Source organism: Zerene cesonia, chromosome 28, assembly GCF_012273895.1.
Source record: "Zerene cesonia ecotype Mississippi chromosome 28, Zerene_cesonia_1.1, whole genome shotgun sequence".
NCBI classification, from domain to species: domain Eukaryota; kingdom Metazoa; phylum Arthropoda; class Insecta; order Lepidoptera; family Pieridae; genus Zerene; species Zerene cesonia.
This window is the reverse complement of record NC_052129.1, coordinates 1,189,413-1,210,200: the sequence shown is the minus strand read 5'-3', so window position 1 is coordinate 1,210,200 and position 20,788 is coordinate 1,189,413. Positions and strand designations below refer to the sequence as shown.

At 35.5% G+C, this 20,788-nt stretch overlaps 2 protein-coding genes across 2 annotated transcripts in view; one reads left to right on the top strand and one right to left on the bottom strand.

Annotated features, from left to right (window-relative positions):
* The window catches only part of LOC119837636, a 35,306-nt gene extending 19,532 nt beyond the window's left edge, over positions 1-15,774 (top strand). Inside the window, exons 2-14 of the mRNA XM_038363325.1 lie at positions 5,016-5,113; positions 6,597-6,748; positions 7,203-7,329; positions 8,375-8,488; positions 8,770-8,821; positions 9,143-9,285; positions 9,509-9,606; positions 10,454-10,587; positions 11,288-11,388; positions 12,628-12,707; positions 13,035-13,235; positions 13,494-13,718; positions 14,742-15,774. Of these exons, the coding sequence (XP_038219253.1) occupies positions 5,029-5,113; positions 6,597-6,748; positions 7,203-7,329; positions 8,375-8,488; positions 8,770-8,821; positions 9,143-9,285; positions 9,509-9,606; positions 10,454-10,587; positions 11,288-11,388; positions 12,628-12,707; positions 13,035-13,235; positions 13,494-13,718; positions 14,742-14,891 (1,662 nt within the window). The 5' untranslated portion in view covers positions 5,016-5,028 and the 3' untranslated portion in view covers positions 14,892-15,774. The remainder of the gene's footprint in view (positions 1-5,015; positions 5,114-6,596; positions 6,749-7,202; positions 7,330-8,374; positions 8,489-8,769; positions 8,822-9,142; positions 9,286-9,508; positions 9,607-10,453; positions 10,588-11,287; positions 11,389-12,627; positions 12,708-13,034; positions 13,236-13,493; positions 13,719-14,741) is intronic.
* A 612-nt stretch (positions 15,775-16,386) lies between these two features.
* LOC119837683 (mediator of RNA polymerase II transcription subunit 26-like) overlaps positions 16,387-20,788 on the bottom strand; it is a 13,291-nt gene continuing 8,889 nt past the window's right edge. Inside the window, exon 11 of the mRNA XM_038363413.1 lies at positions 16,387-20,780. Within this exon, the coding sequence (XP_038219341.1) occupies positions 20,202-20,780 (579 nt within the window). The 3' untranslated portion in view covers positions 16,387-20,201. The remainder of the gene's footprint in view (positions 20,781-20,788) is intronic.

The following is a 20,788-nucleotide window of genomic DNA, read 5'->3' as shown; positions in this document are numbered from 1 at the left end:
TTTTATGTTTGAGTAAACGAATTAAATAGTATATTTTTTCACATAATACGGGATAGGGGACCACTCATTACTTCAATATAAACCATAAATTATTGGCACCATTGTATTTTTGTAACACTTGGTAGGTTATATTATTTGTAGCTTAGTGGATCATTACAACTAAAAGATCCAAAAAGATTAAATGACAAATAACAAGAAACAATGAACAAAATTATAAAATTATGTTACTTAACTGAAAATGCTGATTTTGGGTCTCTCCAAAGCTCCGCTTCAAAGTTCAAAAGTTCCGTTTTCGTTCGGAATAAATAAAATTTATATTATTCCAAACGACTTCAATAGCATTTGCCTAGGTATGTCTAAATCGTATATTTGGAATATACATGATTTCATAGCCTTAGATCGGCAGCCGTGAGATGTAGATATACGGATTTCATCCTTATACCGTTGGAATAAATTCAAAATTGCTGTAATCAATTTTGATAATGTTGATACAGTGGTTAGATAAGTATTAACACATTGGTATGATGGAATCGGATTTCAACACGGATTTAGTCAAGTCCTTAGTTAAAGTTTCAAATACATTTCCTACAGTGCAGTGGTTAAGTCGTGAGCGCATCTGTAGAAGCGATATGTCCTGAGTTCAGCCCCGGTGAAAACTTACCTTACTTGCCCATAAATATGAAAGACATGATGCATCAGCCCCATATCCCACGGTACGATCCATGTCTTCCTGCTGTGCCCATCATCATCATCAGCCCTTATATGTTCCCACTGCTGGGACACAGGCCTCCTATGAGGGTTCAGGCCATAATCCACCACGCTGGCCAAGTGCGGGTTGGCAGCTATGCCCATAAACACATTCAAATCAATTTCCTTTCATTCATACCTGTTAACATATTACTAAATAAGGAGTTGCATTCATTTATATTCCTTACAGTAACAATCTTAGTGATACAATTTTGTAATTAATTCACAGTATGCTAATATGGCATTGTGTCGACAGGCGATTGACGGTCAGGGTTATGTTTGGACGTTAGTAAAGTATTATATTATCTGTGGTAATGTATATTTTTTTAACTAATAACGCCCGCGACTTGGTCTCTGAAGCCGTGGAAACTGTCTTGTCCTATCCTGATAAGATTTACGCAAATTATCTATAACTATTATACTGGAATATATGCTGTTGTCAGTTGTGAGTAGGTTTTAATGTCAAAACTCACAATATAAATTACTAGCTGTTCGCTCTGGCTTCCCCCTTGGTGCATATATAGCCTATCCCACTCAGTGAAGTTGCAGCTTTCTAATGGTGAAAGAATGTTTGAAATCGGGCCAGTTGTTTTTGAGTTTATCCATTACAAATAAACAAACAAAAATACAATTTCTTCTTCTTTATAATATTAGTGTAAATACGTGGTAATGTTTTTATGGTATACGGCCATTCATACAAGAACCTGGCCGCTTTGCCGGGACAAAAAGGGTCAAGTTAACCATATGCTGGTTATCATTCGCCCTCTTCGAGGTTTTAAATATCTCTCAAGATATGTAGTGTTTCCTCATTGTATCGCCTTTACAGACGTCCCAAATCACCGGAGTGATACCACTCTAGACCAGCGTGGCAACTGGTTCCCATCGAAGCGGCTGACCCCTCGAAAACGTGATATACATAAACTGTATTTATTTTAAACCCAGAAAAAATTACGACATCGCGATTCAGAAACGCTCATTGTTAATTGCAACCCTATTCATAGTGACAAAAGGTTGATTCTGCGTTGCTAATCTCTCTAACGTTATACTGCGGACGTATGGATATTTATATCTACCTTCCTTTAAGAAATACAATTGATTTTTGTTAGTTGAATGCTTGCTGGTTTGTATTTTGTAATAACTGTAATAATGGTTTATATAATAATTATATAATTTGTATTTATATATCAAACGAAATGTTTGCCGATAGAAATTTTTATGATACTGTTAATGTTTGCATTGATAAATTATATATTTATTCATAAATTAATATTTACGATTTATGTTATATACTTAAATACAAAAAAATGTAAATAAAAATCATATAACTTTTAGTATTTAAACACGTTCATAAATAAAGGGCTGAGGCATGAATGTATAATGTATAAAATACATACATAAACATATTATGTATATGAAGCATGTATAATGCAATATAACAACTGCGAACAATTATTTTAGCAAAAAAACTAGCCTTCTAATAGTCAGCACTCGACCAAATATAAAATGGGACCACACGAAGACACCAGCTTTTCAATAAAAAAAAACAAAAATCAAAATCTGTTCACGCAGCTGTAAGTTCTAAGGTAACTAACTATAACACAAAAAAACAAATTTTAAATCCTCCTGTTTGAAGTCGGTTAGATAAGTTAAAAAATGAGTCGGCGAATAATAATGAGGGGTGGATGTAATGAAATCGGTTATATTGAACTTTGAGTGTTCACGCATGGGTCGAGTGATCTGCCGAGATGGCGTTAAGACCCACCATTATAGTGCTAGACTGACTAGAAATAAAAGAACAGTTCCTTTATAGATTACAACAATTATTTTGAATTCAATAACAATTAATTTGAATTGTCAACCTCCACCGGGAATCGAACCCCAACCCCAACCTTCCGGTTTTCTCACGCCCTCTCGCAATAAACAATAAAACACACTAATATTTACCTACCTGAGAAACCATTCAAAAAACATCCAAAACACATCCGCAAATAAATATTACCATACAAAGCTAAAACAAATCGTGAAGACCATAAAATTGCGATTTGCAGAAAGAATTACGTCACCGCGCGATATGTGTAAAAATGTTTTGCGAAATGCATCGCTACGTTTATAGAAATTAAACCTTATTTTAAGGTCATTAGGTCTGGTCTCTTTCTGGACAGATTGTAAATGACGTAAGCCCTGTTTGGTTAAATTGTGTGTGAAAGAGGAATTAATCAGAGATTTTAATTAAATTTATATATTGCCACGAACAGGCGAACTAGTATATCAAGATAATAATAAAAAACTAAACATTAAAACATTATTTGCTTGAAATATAATCAATCAAGATATGGAACCCTAATAATTAAGTAAGCGCTTCTTACTTAATTATAATAGAGAATTTAGTTTAATATTATATTTGAGTTACGTTATTATATATAATACGTAATAAAAAAAATGTACCACCAATAGTCCATCGTGGGTGGACTTTACATGCTTTGTATATCCAGCAAGATAATAAGGTGAAATTTATTTTGGTGTTAACCAGCGCGCTTAGGCCGTTACTTTTGGTTTTGTGAATACACCTTAACACAATAACAATAAGCGTTATTTTGCTTTAACGTCTAATTCTTTTAAGAAGAATTTTTTTTGGAACAGTTTTAAGTCGGTTTAGCACAGACTAACATAATTTTATATTTTTGGTTTAGAGGTTATTTTTAGTGATTGAAACATTAAACGCATTTTAAGTGTTAAGGAATCCCGCATCATGATTGATTTTTTTGTACTCTATACTGATATTTATCAAAAACTTCTTTAGATTATATTGAAGTCGCTATTTAGTACTGGATCAACATTAAGGAAATAATTATGATCTAAGTATTCAAGTCACTTACATTGATACAAATAGCCTTCTGCTGGTCGCATATTAACACCTAACCTAAGGTCAGAAATGGTCATTTGTAGCAATATAAAGATTACAATCTATAGGGGTCAAATAATCTAGATAAAGAATATAAACAAACTTATGTCTGTATACTAGTACTAGTATAATATGTTATCTGTGTTACTAGAATAATATTATATTATCTGTGCTTCTGGGCATGTCTTGGACGTAATATGCAACCTACTTCAATAGGAGTTGTTGAACCTGGGAAGATTTTGTCAGAAAACTTTCGTATACATAATACGAAAGTTTACATAACTTACTTAATTAACACTTTATACTTATAGATAGTTTCTGACTCTTCCACCTACACTGGACATTGGCGGGTGGAGCTATAAACAAAGAGAATATTCTATTATTTTTTGTCTATTTTTCGATTTCGAAAATTTCGTTATCATTTTCTTGTCAGCACAAATAAAAAATTACACATTTTTTGCTTTGTATGTTTGTTTCTCTTTCACGCGAAAACTTTAGAACGAAATTTGCTGATATTTAGATACATAAATACTTGCTTATGCCCCCAGGTGAAACCGCGCGACACAGTTAGTAAAACAAAATATATGTGATATGAACTAAAGCATAAAAAAATATTACTCATAATTCGAACAACTCTTCCATATAATTATTATCGGGTGCAATAACAAAAATATAATATCATAAAAGGATGCTGTACGTGTTTCTTTTGTATACAAAACATGCGATACAAACATGCAAAAGTAATTTAATGGATACTTATAAAATGAACAGTATCAAAAAAAAAGATATAGTTATATGTATAATCTAGACTCAAACCTCTTTCGGTGTAACGAACACCTTATCAATTGAATTATGGCACCCCACGCCATCTATTGGAACAATTGATAACTACCTCAACCATCATACATACATGATTTTCATCCGATTTAAAAATAAGGAAAGATTGTGTAATTTATATGTCTTTATTACCTCAAAACTTTTTCCTGGATGAATCGAATTTAAAATTCTTTTATTATTTGAAAGCTGTTGCCTGCCATGTGTCCCATTAAAATTGATCTAGTTCCGACGATTTGAAGGCGATATAGATTTTTGTTAAAAATGTTACCTTGTCGAAAAATAGTACTTAAAAACCTTAATTATAGAAATGTTTCTCTTAGAAATTAAAAACTTTTTAACGGATTTTAAACGCGATTTATTCATTATATTATTAACCCGACGTTTCGAACACTTTACAGCGAGCGTGGTCACGGGGAGAATGAATAATGAATAAATCGCGTATAAATCCGTTAAAAAGTTTTAAATTTCTAAATGTATAATACTCGCGTAAAATCAAACACAAGAAAATAACTTGTTTCTCTTGTTTCAGATAACAGTTAACAATGGCCACTAAATCGTATAGCAAGCACAAGGAATACAAAGAATATTCCAGCACAGGCACTGTGCCCTACACCGACGAACAATTCGGTAATCTATTTAGAAATAACATTATTACCATTATTTCTAAGGCTTTTACAATCATCATCATCATCATCAGCCCATACATGTTCCCACTGCTGGGACACAGGCCTCCTATGAGGTTTCAGGCCATCCACCACGCTGGCCAAGTGCGGGTTGGCAGATGGCTTTTAATTCTTGGACATGCCGGTTTCCTCACGATGTTTTCCTTCACCGTTAAGCAGTGGTGATGATATCCACATGCGCAGATAAATTGAAAAATCAATTTATTTCCAGCACGCTCGCCCGGTCTCGAACCCCGACTTATCGATTTTGAAGTCCGAGGTTCTCACCACTGAGCCACCACTGCTTCGGCTTTTACAATACGACCGACGTATCTTGGCGAATCTGAACATAGGCAATTACTAATATACAGTGCGTTTTCCTTGTCTATAAGGTTGTCGATAAGACCGCCTGTTGTGCTCTTCATACTTGTGATTTTATTTATCTTCTTGTTTGTACTCTTCTTATAAAGGTGCACAATAAAGACCACCATTTGGCTCGTAAAAAAGAGTTATTACGCAGCGTTCTGCACGAACTTCAGACTCGCCAAGATATGTTAGCCGCCGTATCGTAAGATGTTTGTCTTTAAATAACACATAAACGACACCTACTACTGAACCCACTTCACGGAGTTTATGTGTAAAGTATATGTAAATAACGTAATATACTAAGAAATTTTTAAAGAATAGAAAAAATTTGATCACGAATCGGGATTCGAACCCGCGTCTCTTTGCCAAACCGAATTTCGAATTCTCTCATTCACAAAGTATTTCAATGCTATAAAACTAAAAATTAAAGTGCAATATACTGATAACTATAATAATATAGGCGACAAAGCAATATAATCATATATCTATTAATCAATGTAGCAATTATATGATTATAAATTATAGCTGCAGGCATAAGCGAAGAATAAATACGTTTAGTTTAATTGGGTCAATTATCCATTATAGTTTCAAATAGTATTTAGAAATAGCATGTAATCTTACATGGGCGTAGCCCTCTGAACCTAGTAACTATCTAATGATCTGTGCAACTGATTACCCCTTAAGGTCCCCTGAAGTTAAAATTTGAGTAAACCCGGGAGTCCCTACTAATGTTATAAATGCGAAAGTAACTCTATCTTGTTTGGGTAAGAACGCAGACTACTTTTTGGCAACTATAAAAAAACACGTGTGTGAAGTAGATGGAAAAATTTATATGAGTGTACAATAATTTAAAAGTATTGTTACCGTGATTTTCTTATGGGACAGCTTATTGCCTACAGCTTCGCTCGCGTAATCAAATTAAACTTCCATTATGAGAATTTTCACCTCATTAAAAAATAGTCTATGTCACTCTCTTGCTTCCTCCAGACGTAAAAATCACATCATAAATATTACTAATGATGTTATAGAAACTCGCGTTTTAAACCAACTGAAGTTTATAAAAATATTCTTCCTGTCCACAGACATGATAAAATCCGACCTTTTGCCAAAAGGAAGTAAACTGGACTCCCTGGGCAGGAGCGTGGGAGGCACGAGGGAGTACCACTACGAGTATAAGGAAGAGAAGTTGCCCGGAGGAGGGAAGTATGACAGAAAGGACTTTCACACCGTTGAAGTGAGATTCGACGATTCTTATTCTGCTTGATACATTTAATTGTAGTCATTTGGTCCCATATAAAAATATCTACCTCTCCCTAGGGACGTCGGTCTTATCTACATTAATATCATAAAGCTGAAGAGTTTGTTTGTTGAACGCACTAATCTCAGGAACTACTGGACCGATTTGAAAATTTATTTCAATGTTAGATAGCCCATTTATATATGTCCGGGCGGGCTGGGCGGACCACTAGTAGAAAATAATTATTTATATGCAAAAATCTCTTGTCTCGGTGTTTATCATCAAACTCGTGAAGACGGTAACACAAAATATTTTGCCATTTGTATGGCGTTTCGTCCGGGTTCTACTTATGTAATGACCATCACAGAGCTGGTACCGGCGTCCAAGTCTCCCCATCTTTTGCATCTACATACTAGTAAGTCAATTCATTCATCTTCATTATTCTCTCTAGGAATTCACAATACCAAAAGGCAAGCCAAAGTCAGCAGAGAGCAGTTATTACTACGAACGGGAGGAACGAGAGTTGCCAGCGGTCGGAACTAGGACATATAACTATGAGACGAGTGGTTCTAGCCCGGGTATGTTAACCTGGCAACCCTCTATATACAAAACTGAACAGTTTAATCGAATATAAAAACACACACACTAGGATTAAGGGCCTCCATGACCTAGTGGCGTGTTTTATAATGCATAGTATATGTGATCCACTGCAGTAAAAAATGGAATGGTGTTGATATGCTTCTGGATATATGCTTATTCCAATAAAAAAACAAAGATGAACATTTTTTCCGATGAAGTCCATAATGATGATAATATTTAAAAAATCAAAGAACACAGTAATTAATCTATACATATAATAAATCTGTAGAAAAGTCATTTTTGTAAATTGAAAAAATTGAAAAAAAAAATAGCCAGTGTGTGAAAAGATAACTAACAGAACCCATTTCCATCATTTTTTAAATTTTTGTCTGTTTGTCTGTTTTTTTGTGCGCACATCACGTAAAATCTACGAATTAAATGCATACGATATACAAAAATTATACGTAACTTGAGGTATAACTTAGTTTTTGTTTCATCGAAATCGGTTTACTCTATCACAAGATATGATTAATTTGATATTCCTACGGGATACGGACTTACGCGGGTGAAACCGTAGGGCGCAGCTAGTAGTTAATATATTTCTGAGCATAATACGTACGCATGTGTGCGTGTCGCAAAAATCAGTGAGAGACTGTCACGCTGATTTTTGAATGTGTGCATCATTCCAGCTCTTGTAGTATAGTAGGTAATGGGTCTAGTAATACTACATACAATTAATATAATGGTTTATATAAGGGATAATGTAATATGTATGTATGTAATGTAATATGTAATAATGGAAGTTATATATAAAAGGGAAATAAGTGTATGTATGTTTAACGTTGTAAAAACATTTATAGTAACTTGAATGTAGTTTTTAATGGATTTAAGTATTATTTCTTGTAAATTTGTTTTGTGGAAATATAAATGCACGTTTCGATGAAACACTGAACCGATTCTGGTATAGTTTTCAGTAGTGTAGACATGAGATTATCAGACTTAAAACACAAATTTGGCACTTAGTATTTATATCTGTATCCAAAGGTTATTCGAAGGTGAAAAGTTCAAAGGTGACGAAGGAAATGACCCAGAACGTGGAAGAGCTGGACTCACTTCTGGACGACCTGCAGAAGGATCAAGAACGACAGCTGTATAAAAGTAAGTTATTTGCTAATAATTTAATGTAATAAACTTCAATAATATGCTTAGAAATTAAATTCAGCTTAATTTATTATATTAATTAAATTAAACCAATCATAATTCAATAATGAATAACGAGATTATTAATGGATTGGTTTACACTTGGATTGGGATATTAAATGTTAAAATATTAAAAACTAAATCAATCCGTCGTACACACGGGGTCCGCGCGGGTTGATTTACTTTGTAAGTTTCAAGTGAATAGTAAAAAATTATGTAATAAAATATTTCGTTTACAGGCGGTTACGCGTCTGATACAGCTGAGAGTACATCGTTTGATTACCGGCGAGGGTAAGAAAAGTGGAAATAAATAATCGCCCTCCGCAACATTACTTAAAATCATATATAGACAAATATAAAATATGTGTGTACTTAGGGTATAATAAAATATGTAACATAAATTTTATTTAATTTCTATTTTTTTTACTACAGAATACTTTAAAATTGTGTTATTTGCAGAAGCAATTTATTTCAGTAGCCAGACAGAAGTCTGGCTACTGAAATAAGATCAGTGACATTTTTAAATATGCTTTTAATTTTATATCCTCTTAGCTTTAGGTTCACACATACTATTATATTATTAAAAAATTGACATTATTAACTGTCTCATAGAACTCCAGTAAAAGCGCCATCTAGCGGATACTCAACGCTAAAAAGGGAAGAGCGGTTGGAGAGCTCGTGGAACTCCCCCCCACCCCCCACCGTCACACGCGGCGCCGAGATACGACAAGAGATGTATAGAGAGGAGAAGACAGGTAAGAGTTTCCACGATCAGCATGCTCCTTATATAAAATTATTGCTCGGGCTGCTTTTTAAGTTTTTATACGACATTTAATAAAATAGAGCAAAAACAACAACAAATTACAATAAAAAATAGAACAAAATATTTCATTTTAATTAATGTTTTTTATGTGAACTTTTTTCATTTTATGTAAAATTTACCATAAAAATTAAAAAAAACATCCACTTGTCTCCCAGAATCTCGCGTGGTACCGTCTCAGATATCACCAGCGGTCCCACAAGTGGTCCCACCAGCTGTGTGTGCCCACTGCCACCATCCACCCACCACCGGCACTGTGAGTATATTCTATTTATTAATTATATTTAGATCCCACATTCGCTGACTTATTTTTTATTAGATTTTCAGTGGTATGTACACCTAACTGCTTACTAATCAAAGTAATTATTAGTTAATATAAAAGCTTTAGGATTATTTTTAGTAGGAATTTCACTGCTGATCTAGAAAAATCACATACATACTTCAATACCAAACCTCAATTCCGATAGATGGCGTTATATTAAAAATGTAATAAATCAAATTTACAACTGTAATTTTTTTGTTAGGATGATATTACACTATCATTTATCATATCATATTCATATTAAGTTCGATTTATTTTATTAAAAAAAAAATGAATCATATCCCCTTCTCACATTGTCCAATAAAATTGACACATAGATTTGTGATCCAAGATAAATGTTAGTGTTATATCCTCCTAATTTATTTGACTATCATAAATTAATAAAACTTTTAAATTCAATAAGATTGTATTTAAATATTACTCAATTAAAACATAGATTTATATTCCTTTTCATTTTTATTCATTTATATATATAAGATAATGAATACTCAAATAAAAATAAAGAAGTGTTATATAACCACAAATTCTGCCGCCGCCTCCTTGGCACAGTGGTTAACGAGTGAGCGTAGAACCGAGGGGTCCTGGGTTCAATTTCCGGTGGGGACGCGTAAAAATAAATGTCTCGGTCTGGCAGGACACAGAAGGCTGATCACCTACTTGTCCATAAAGAAAATCGATCAGTGAAACATATGAACATCATCTGCCCCATACCCCAGTAGGGGACACGGGACTTCACTTTTATATAAGCACAAATATCATCACCATGTCCATCACCTTCCAGCTGCCCCGCGCCAGCACACCGATGAACAAGGTGACGACAACGGTGAAGACCTACACGTACGAAGTGCCCGCTGACCAGGACCCCACCACCGTGCCCATACCGGTCGATCATCAGCACATCACCGAGGAGATTAAGTGAGTGGTGATGAATTGTATTTGTATTTGAATATGAATTTATTGCTATGAAAGTTGAAATAAAACTCTGAGAACTATAAATGTACTAGGGACGAGGTCGGGGCGCATCGCTTGTATAATAAACATAATTATATCCAGTCATAAACTCTATTAAAAAGCGAGGGTAGTCGCGTGTAACGTAACACTATAGTATTACTAGCTGCGCCCCGCGGTTTCACCCGCGAAATTTCATATCCCATAGGAATATCGGTATAAGAAGTTGCCTATATGTTATTCCAGTTGTCCAGCTGTCTACGTACCAAATTTCATTGCAATCGGTTCAGTTGTTTTTGCGTGAAAGAGCAACAAACACACACACATCCTTACAAACTTTCGCATTTATAATATTAGTAGGATGTTGTCTGTTGTAACACCAAGGCACAACAATTCTGAGTAATTCGACATTTCATTTTACATTTCAGTTTATTAGCTTGAAACTACTTACCTACTTAATTAGACAGTTTTATGGAATTGTCCTATAAAATTATTTGTATACGCACATTAAACCTAAGTGGTAACCTTTCTTAACTACACAACTGGTAATTTATATCGTTTCCTTTTAATTCTGATAATAAAAAAAAATCTGTTTATTAAACAATTATTCATACAAAATAAAATAAAAATAATATTTATATATTTATTAATTATATAAATACTCCAGTACGACATCGCACGCGACGGGCACGCTCGGGCGGCCGGCGGGCTGCCAGTACTGCTCGCACTGCAACACCACGCTCCGGGAGTACAGGACACACACCTCAGGTACCCTAGCGGTTAGGGTGTCTAGAAATATCTAAACGGTGAAGGAGCACATCGTGAGGAAACCGGCATGTCCTAGAATCAAAAGTTCGACGACATGTGACATCTGCCAACCCGCACTTGGCCAGCGTGGGGGATTATGGCCTGAACCCTCATAGGAGGCCTGTGTCCCAGCAGTGGGAACATAAAAGGCTGATGATGATGATGAGAAATATCTATATTTATACAAGCTGACCCGGCAAACGCTATTCTGCCTTACTTTTATCATTTAGGGGTATGAAAAATAGACGTTAGCCGATTCTCAGACCTGGGTAGGTCTGAAACGGGTGATTCTCATAAAATTTCATGAGACTTTCAGCCGTTCCGGAGGAGTATAGTAACTAACATAAAGATTTTGTTTGTTTGTGCTAATCTACTACTGGTCCGGTTTGAAAAATATTTTCAGTGTTACATAGCGGATATATTGAGGAAGGCTGTATATCATCACGCTAAGATCAATAGACCGCCTCCTTGGTACAGTGGTTAACGCGTGAGCTTAGAACCGAGGGGTCCTGGGTTCGATTCCCGGTGGGGACGCACAAAAAAAAAAATGTCTCGGTCTGGCTGGACACAGAAGGCTGATCACCTACTTGTCCATAAAGAAAATCGATCAGTGAAACAGATGTATATCATCTGCCCCATACCCCACTAGGGGACACGGGACTTCGCTTAAGATCAATAGAAGCGGAACATTAATAAATAATGTTTCAAAATCGGGGGATTTTTTTCTATTGAGAGCTCCCGCTGCGAGTTAGCGTTGACCCAAAGTAACAATTCCACGCGGACGGAGTCGCGGGCAGAAGTTAGTCAATTATAGCCGAGCTTTGATTGGCCAAGAGGGTCTTATAGTAGTGGTTAAATTATTTAGTTTTTAAAATAAGTTTAAACAAATTGTTCAGATAAACCCTATTACTAAGATTTCGCTGTCTGCGTGTCTGCCTGTCACCAGACTGTCATGAATGATAGTTATACAGTTGAGATATCTTATCAGAAATTATGAAATACTATCGCCGCTATAAAATCAAATAATTAAAAAAAACATGAATAAGTTAGCGCGGTCATAAATTAGATGGGTGACCAATTTGTCATAGTTGCTCTAAAGAGCTACATCTTCTCTACGGAACTCTAAGTCTCGAGACCAACTCGCACTTGGCCGCAATGTATGTGTAATTATATCACATATCATAAAATAAAACGTTTCAGACCACACCAGCGAGCGCACCTACATACCGGCTGAGCCGAAATTGCTGCATCCCGAGCCGCTCAATGGACACGGCCCACATGTGAGAGTTTTATTTGTTATTAACTGCACAAGTGCGAATGAGACACATAGCGTATCTTCTTTCTCTTTCTAAATTACAGGAAACCATAGACATTTATTAGGTCGATAAGTAGAGTATTCTATTATCTGTGGTCTTCTGTGTATCTGATTGTTAATTTTTTTTTCTAGGAATTCTAGAAATCTAATACGAAAAAAATTAATTTTGAGACAAATCAGACTTGGCAGTGATGTAGTTTATGTACCAGAATAACACAATAACACATACGCTATAGAAATACATACTTTTGGTTCTATATAATTTTCTAATAATCAAATCCCCATTCACCAGGGTCCAACGACGTACAAGTACTCGGAGAGCAGCTACTCGAGCGCGAACTCCCGCTTCCCCCCCTCCCCCGCGCCGGGCGGCGGCGCTCCCCCGCGCTCCCTCTCCCCCTCGCCCTCGCCGTTCCCGCGCCCCACCACCCCCTCCACCACGCAGCAACCCCCCAAGAAGTTGGATGATCTGCTCGCTGACTTCCCGGAGGCGGTGAGTGAAGCTAGTGTTTTATAAAAGATTGGATGCCTGGTTTTGGGTTCCGTTGTTTATCAGATGTAATACATATTTATTTAAAAAATAACAAAAGAAAAAAAAATACAAAAAACAGAGATTTTTTAAGTATTTTTTAAAACGAATACGTTCTTCTTTGCTTATATTACAAATTAATGAATTCCTTTGTAAGTTTCGGTTACATAATATTATAAAAAATTCTACCAGAACCACAACTTTATCAATTCCAAATTTCAGCGTTTCCCCACCCAACCGGACGGTATAACCCAGCGCAAAGTGGAAATATCGCGGGAAACGCGGGAATCTCGTGATGTCCGTGATTCCCGGGATAACAGGGACAAGCGGGAGGCCCCGGGGGCGAAGTCCCCGCCCATTGGTAGCAGCCGCAATGTGGCTGGCCCGGCTGTGTACTACCCCCCGGGACATACGCCCTTCGCCAAGGAGTCTGGGTATCAGGCTAGCGTGAGTTACTTTAGTTACTTATGATACAAATGGCATATTTCATAAAGGGGCAGATTGTTGTTTTTTTTTTGACGTGACAACGTCTTAAATTAGGTTGCGGCTCGGAGTCACTCATGCAAAAGTGTAACGCCCGGTAACGTTACGATGAGTCACCGAACTATGATCGGTCCGCCGCGCGCGCAGCACTAGAGAATTAGGCGCATTGAATCGGCGCGTGCTTGTGTCTCTGTCTCTGTCTTTTTAGTAAACAAAATATATTTTCTATAGTTAAAATTTGTGCAATTCTTATTTTCATTCAATTCCTTGTTCCTATTGTGCAATTTAATAATATTCATATCAATAAATATTCTACCGAGAAAAAGACGTTGTCACGTAAAATCTTCGCCCGTAAAACCGACTTTACAGGCAACCATTTTTTTTTAGTTTGTTACATGAGAACTGTTGACTGGGTGAACCGATTTTGATGTTTGTTTTTTATTTGAAATTTATTGCCTTAAGTATAATCCTATTTCAATGGTCCAGTTCGGGCAATTTAGTGAATCTCTTAAATGAATGAAATCTGAATAAGTTAATGTATTTGATGATCTAAACATAGGGACAGACGGGAGAAGCGAGTTTGCTTTATACTATATATTACACTAGACGCTCGTCCCGGCTCCGCCCGGATATCAGGATTACCGTTTTATCCCAAGGAAGCACTTTATCGAAATAAAGTTTCATATCACCCAGATAGGGTATGAGCTAACATACCCTATCTGTATATCAAATATCATCAAAATGTGTTCAGTAGTTTATCGTGATTGACGGACAAACATCCAAACAAACAAAATTTCACATCTATACTAATATATTAAGCTGAAGAGTTTGTTTGAACGCTCTAATCTCCGGTGCTACTGGTCCGTTTTGAAAAATTCTTTGAGCGATAGATAGCCCATTCATTGAGGAAGGCTTTAGGCTATATATAACGCGGGCGAAGCCGCATCGGACCGCTAGTTTATAACATAAGCGTGGCACGTGGGGCAGGCGATGCAGGCGGGCGGCGCGCACGCGTCGGGCCGCGCCATGTACGAGTACGAGGCGGGCTCGCGCTCCAAGGAGAAGCGCAGCGAGACCAAGACCGCCGTGCCGGTCTGCCTGCCGCTCTGCTGCGCCATGCCCTGCGTCATCATGTAAATGTGCGCCGCCATGTGACGCCATCTGACGCCACGTGACGCCATGTGACGCCACGTAACGCCATGTGACGCCATGTGATGCCACGTGACGCAACTTGACGCCATGTGACGCCATGTGACGCCACGTGACCTTATGTGACACCATGTTACGCTAATGATGGCACGTCGTGTTAATGAGATCATGTCATTAATGACTGCCGTTCAAGAGCAAAATGTAAAATTAAAAAGATTTAGAAGAGAAACTTAAAACTGAAGAAAACAATAAATAATGTGATGTAAATAATTGCATTTCGTTTGGACGTCTAGAACATTCAGTCATTAACGTCAATTGGCGTTTTAGTCTCATTAGTGTAACGTTGGTTTGTAAAGAAACTGCACTCGGAACATTTCACTTTACTTCAATTCAATAAAGGTTGTAAAATGTTGTTAAAAATATAACACAAATTACCTAGCTATTTTGAACTTATATAAATGTGTTAGCCTTATGAAATACTCAGAATCTTTTCAATATACATACACATCTTTATAACTTAATAATTTAATGTAACTTTTGTATTTTGTACAAACAACATTTTGTATAAAATCGATTTAAAATTGTATAACTTTTAAAGCATATTATCGTAATGTAAGTAACAACGGGATTTAATCCCAAAATAACTATAATTAACGTATGACAATTATGTTTATTGAAATATTAATAAAGAATCTCAATGTAAATTTAATACAGCGCCATCTCGTGGGTGTGTCTATTTATTTTATGAATGAGAAATTTAATTCTAAAACGATACTTGCATTCAACTAACCGTGCCATTATTGTTAAGTTATTGTGAACGTCTTGTCTCTGTGTAAAGATATTTTTATTAATAATAAAGTTTAACTAGAAACTGTGTTTTCATCATACAAACTATCATATTCTTATTTAGATACGTTTCTCCATTATTATTATAACCAGAATCACATTCCTAAGACCGCCTCATGTTTTCAATCCCTCTTTCTTTCTTTTCGGGTAATAAAGGAATACGTTAGCATCGATTAATTTCCTACTGCATATTAACTACTTAGCTTAGATACCTACGTGTATCTCCAGCTAGTATGAGGATAGTAATTGTTTGCTGTTATTTAAAAAGGTAGGTACTAAGTATTATATACCACAGATACAAAAAGAAATATCTACAGAGAAGTTGACTGCCAGGTTGCGCTATTCATCACCTCCATTATCATTATAATGACCGTTAAAGTACCACTACTCTCAGTTTAAACAAGTAGCCAGTGGCAACCAAGAAATCTTTTTTGAGAATACGTAAGTGCAGTGCATTGTGCTTATATTTTCAAACACGGTGCGGTAAGCTCGTCACATTCATATTTTAGTGCATCTAAAATCTTTACTAGAAGTCCATAGTTTAAACTATTATTTTTTTATTTGACAAGTGGTATATGCAATAAAGGTGTACACGCAACTGTTATTTATCTCGAAGTTCAAAATGAAATAAAACATATAATCGTAATAAAAACACATATATTTTGCTTTTTTATATTATACCAAAATTTTGGATCAAGTCCAACAAGGCAGTCTCCGGGTTACATCGACGTTACTATACAAGCTCCACGCCCGGACTCTCCCGCGCTTTATAAGTAAGGCCTTTTATTTTTCACAATTATAATGGGTCCACGTCATATTTGATATACAACAAGATAATGTACAGAGAGCCTATTATAACAATAACAATCTCATTAATATAGCTAACTTCAAACGTACAGTGCGGAATCAAAGCATATGCTTACATACGTATATACGTATGTCTATTCAGCTACTTTTTAAATTAACTTACAATTTATGTTACTATTTTGAGCAAAGATTTGGCTAAATTTAACGGCCAATATTAACGATATCGTTTAGAATTTATAAGGGACTTTGGATATAAAATTTATAATATTTTTTCACTAATATTCATATGTTAGGCATTAAACATTATTTATAGCTAGTCTGATATTAATATACTTTTCAATTACAAATATAAATATTGTTTATTGAAAGTCTTCACAGATGATTGTCACGAAACACGAATATGTACTTAATCACAACATTTAAAACGATCACTCAATACTCATTCTGTGGCATACAAAACATATGCGGCATGAGCTATGAAATAACAAAGCTAGTAAAAACATAAAATTAACAAGTTTATTTTTAACGCATCATTCCATACTGCATTAACGAATAATATTATAAAAAAAATGCACGTTCGACTACAGAAAATTCGTATCAAATCTCTACTCTGCGACTAAAATAGCGTGTATTTCGTATTTGTTTACAAAGCGATAGTTATCCTCATAATATAAATTCTACCACAACACAAATCAGCACCGATTGCACGAAGCGTTGACATTCAAAAATGGCGTCTTAATAAATACCAAAATATTGATATTAAATTAGCAATGTATAAATTAATTCGGTAGTAACTAACACTGCATAGTAATTTGCGTTTTTATATAAACCTGGAATGGATGCTGAAAACTATTCAAGCAACATATTTAACAAAAACAATTATTTGTTTCTGTAAACGTCAAACTTCATTTTATGCGACCAAAACAGCTATTTAATCATATCAATAACACTTATATAATTTCTAAAAACACAAACATAGAAAACAATAAAGGAAGCGGGTGATATTTGTCCTTATAAAGGTGTAGCAGCTAAGTTCAGTGGATAAATTGTTTTTTTTCTAAGTCTTAAAACAGAATTCAGATTTCTACCGTTAAATTATGAATGTCCTAAATTCGTGGAGCCTGTACAAAAGTGGAACTCTTAATATAAAAGGAAGGCACTTTCAGAGGTATTACTTGATACATAAATTTTGGTCGGAGTAACGAAAAATATACTATTACATTGATATGAAATTATTTAAATAATTTGTTTATTTATTTACCCTTTTTTGTCGCGGTATTTTATACATTTCCTCCAAAAGCGCCTGTAGATTGAAATTTTATGTTGCAGTGAAACAGGAAACTTTATCTATTTAATATTAGACAGTGTATGTTTGTCTTAAAAGTCTAAGATATGAATGTAGTTACTTCTAGTATTTTTATTATGTTTAGTGATGGATATAAAGTGATCATTGTCACACTGTTATATAGATATTTAAAAACAAATAAACACAATAAAGGAAATAATAAGTGTACTTAGAAATAAGGACTACATGTATACGACAATAGCAAAAATTGTATAAATTATTCACAAGTTCAGGTGTATAAAGTTTTAAAATAAATGGTTTTGAAGATACCACTTTATTTCTTAAAACAATAATAATCATATAAATATTCACTTCTTGCTTTTCTCAATCCAAAATAACCAAGATATTTAATCCTTAGACTAGACACTGTTTAACAATGTCATTAAATTATTTACAAAACCGAACAGTCATCGAGTAGAATTCAAATGAAAAGTAGACAATTTTAGAAATGTCCACATTTGCTATTCCACTGCAACACGGTAAAGATATCCGGCCATAATCATTTATCTGGCACGTTAATGTGGCACAATTGAGAATAAATGGACCCATTATAATTGTGACTCAGCCCGCGGCGCAACGTCCGAACACAACTCGAACATAATTTTGTTAAAAACAAACAAACAAACAGTTATCAAGTGTCGCGAGACAAATTCATTCCCTAACACTATACAATATCCCCAATAATATTAAACAATCTTTTGTTTACTTTATTGGCAACATTACAAATTATGTACTATATTTTATCTGTACTGTGAATGTTTATATTGGCATTGCAATTTATTTTGTTTATAGAAAATAGTGAATATTGCCAGTATCAAAAATAATATTCAAATACTTTGACATCATAGGAATCATGTCTACAGTTATTTAACAGACTCTAAACATCACTTATTAAAAAAATTGTCCCTTCCATACTGCTTTTCACAAGCATTTTACCAATGTTAGTAAAAATTATAAAAATTTATGTTTAATGAATATAAAATCCATATAAGCTATCAATAGAAAAGTGTCTAGAAATGGTGTGTTTTAAAAGCATGGAGAGTATGAAAAAGTTATGCAAGATTTACAGCTCAACGACACTGATAACTATACTCAATGGCTCTCAAACCACTAGTTAACAACATAACTATAATATTTAACAAAAACAAACCAAGGTTCAAACACCGCCACGGGCTTCACAGATAATTCCCTAATTTTGTTTCAACATACACAAAATATAAATCATTTTAGTGATAGCAGCAACTAGAGGAAGGAGAGAGGCATATATTTCTATTTGTTATTTGTATATGTATGCATTTATATAAATTAAAAAGTTTAGCTCATATTAATTCCTTTTTTGAGGGAAACAATTCATGTTTTTTCACCTGGCATTATTTTTATGATTGGTTGCAAATAAAAATGAATATAGACAAAAAATACAGATTTGGCCCCATTGAATTAAAAAATCTTTCGAAATCTAGTCAACTCTATACATTTTATACTTGTTCACTTGAAAAATCAATAAATATTTAACTGTGTATTGGATTGATACAGTCACTGCTATAAAAATTATAGTGAGGTGACCTTCAGACACCTCTGCTCCTCCTTAGTTGAAAACATCACACGATAAACCTGCAGATATTCCGACTGCTAGAGCAATATATATGTATAATATACAATTGGAACTCCTATTATTATTAATTATCTAATTTTTTATAAATCACAATGGGTAACAAGTTAATGCAATTTGAAACAGTCTAGAGATTTAGTCTGAGTCTCGGGCCGGCCCGATATCACATCGCGACACTCAAATCTCCTACCATTTACACTACACGAACACACTGAAAGCTCTTTGGAATTCGACTTTTACGCCATTAAAAAGGTTTCATATAAATGCCCTTGCGACATCATTTAATATGTATACCTAAAATATTTAACAATAGAAAACTTGTTAGTTCATATCTAGGAATAGTTCTTATAAATGTTTTTTTTTTGTCTAGTTGATTTCGCCGATTTTGATAAAATAAAGCCTTTATTAAATATTTCTCTAGGGCGCTACATGTATACAATGTATGTTGACGATATAATGATATACTCCTTAAAAAGTATCTTCGTGTAATGTAAACCAATCAACATTTACTACAAAGCTCCGCCCCGCTCGGCGCGCACGCGACGCCAGCCTCCGCAGCGCACGCAGACGCAGCCCGCACCGGCCCCTGCACTCGCGCACTTATTCGAGTCTCACTTTCACTATTTACACTTGCACTTAATCTAACGTAAGGACACTTGGAACACCGAAACAACGGAGGCTTTGGTCGAGGTCAGTCGATGACGACGTACGGGAGCGCTATGAGGTCCCCTAGCATGGCGCACTCGTGCCACTCGGCGAAGTGCGTCGGCTTGACCGGCCGCCCCAGCTCGTCCCGCTCCGTCTCGACACTGTCCAACGCTTGGCTAACGTTTTCTAACACGTCCTCGGTTGGAAAGGTCAAGACCGGAGCGTTCGCGGCCTGTCCGTAACTATAGGGCACAGAATTTATACACGATACACACTTTTCGTATAAGGTCCGTCCGTCGATGTCTTTCGTCCGCTCGACCGTCCTGTGTTCAGGTGACGTCACCGAGAACTTCTGTTCCGGTTCCTCCTTCGCTTCCTTCGTTTCTTCTATCCGTCGCTCACTCTCTTCTGGGGAGGGGGCAGGCTTCAGTCTCTCATTGACATCCTCACTCTTGAAAGTGATGTCCACATCCATAGGTTCAACTTTACAATCACTGATCGCTTTAATGTCTATTTCTGTTTTCAAATCGCTAGGTTCTTCTTTAAGTTCAGTTGTATGTATTAAATCGTTTATTTCTTTCACATCGCCCCCCGCATCCTTCGAATCAGACGTGTCTTCTTTGGAATCGC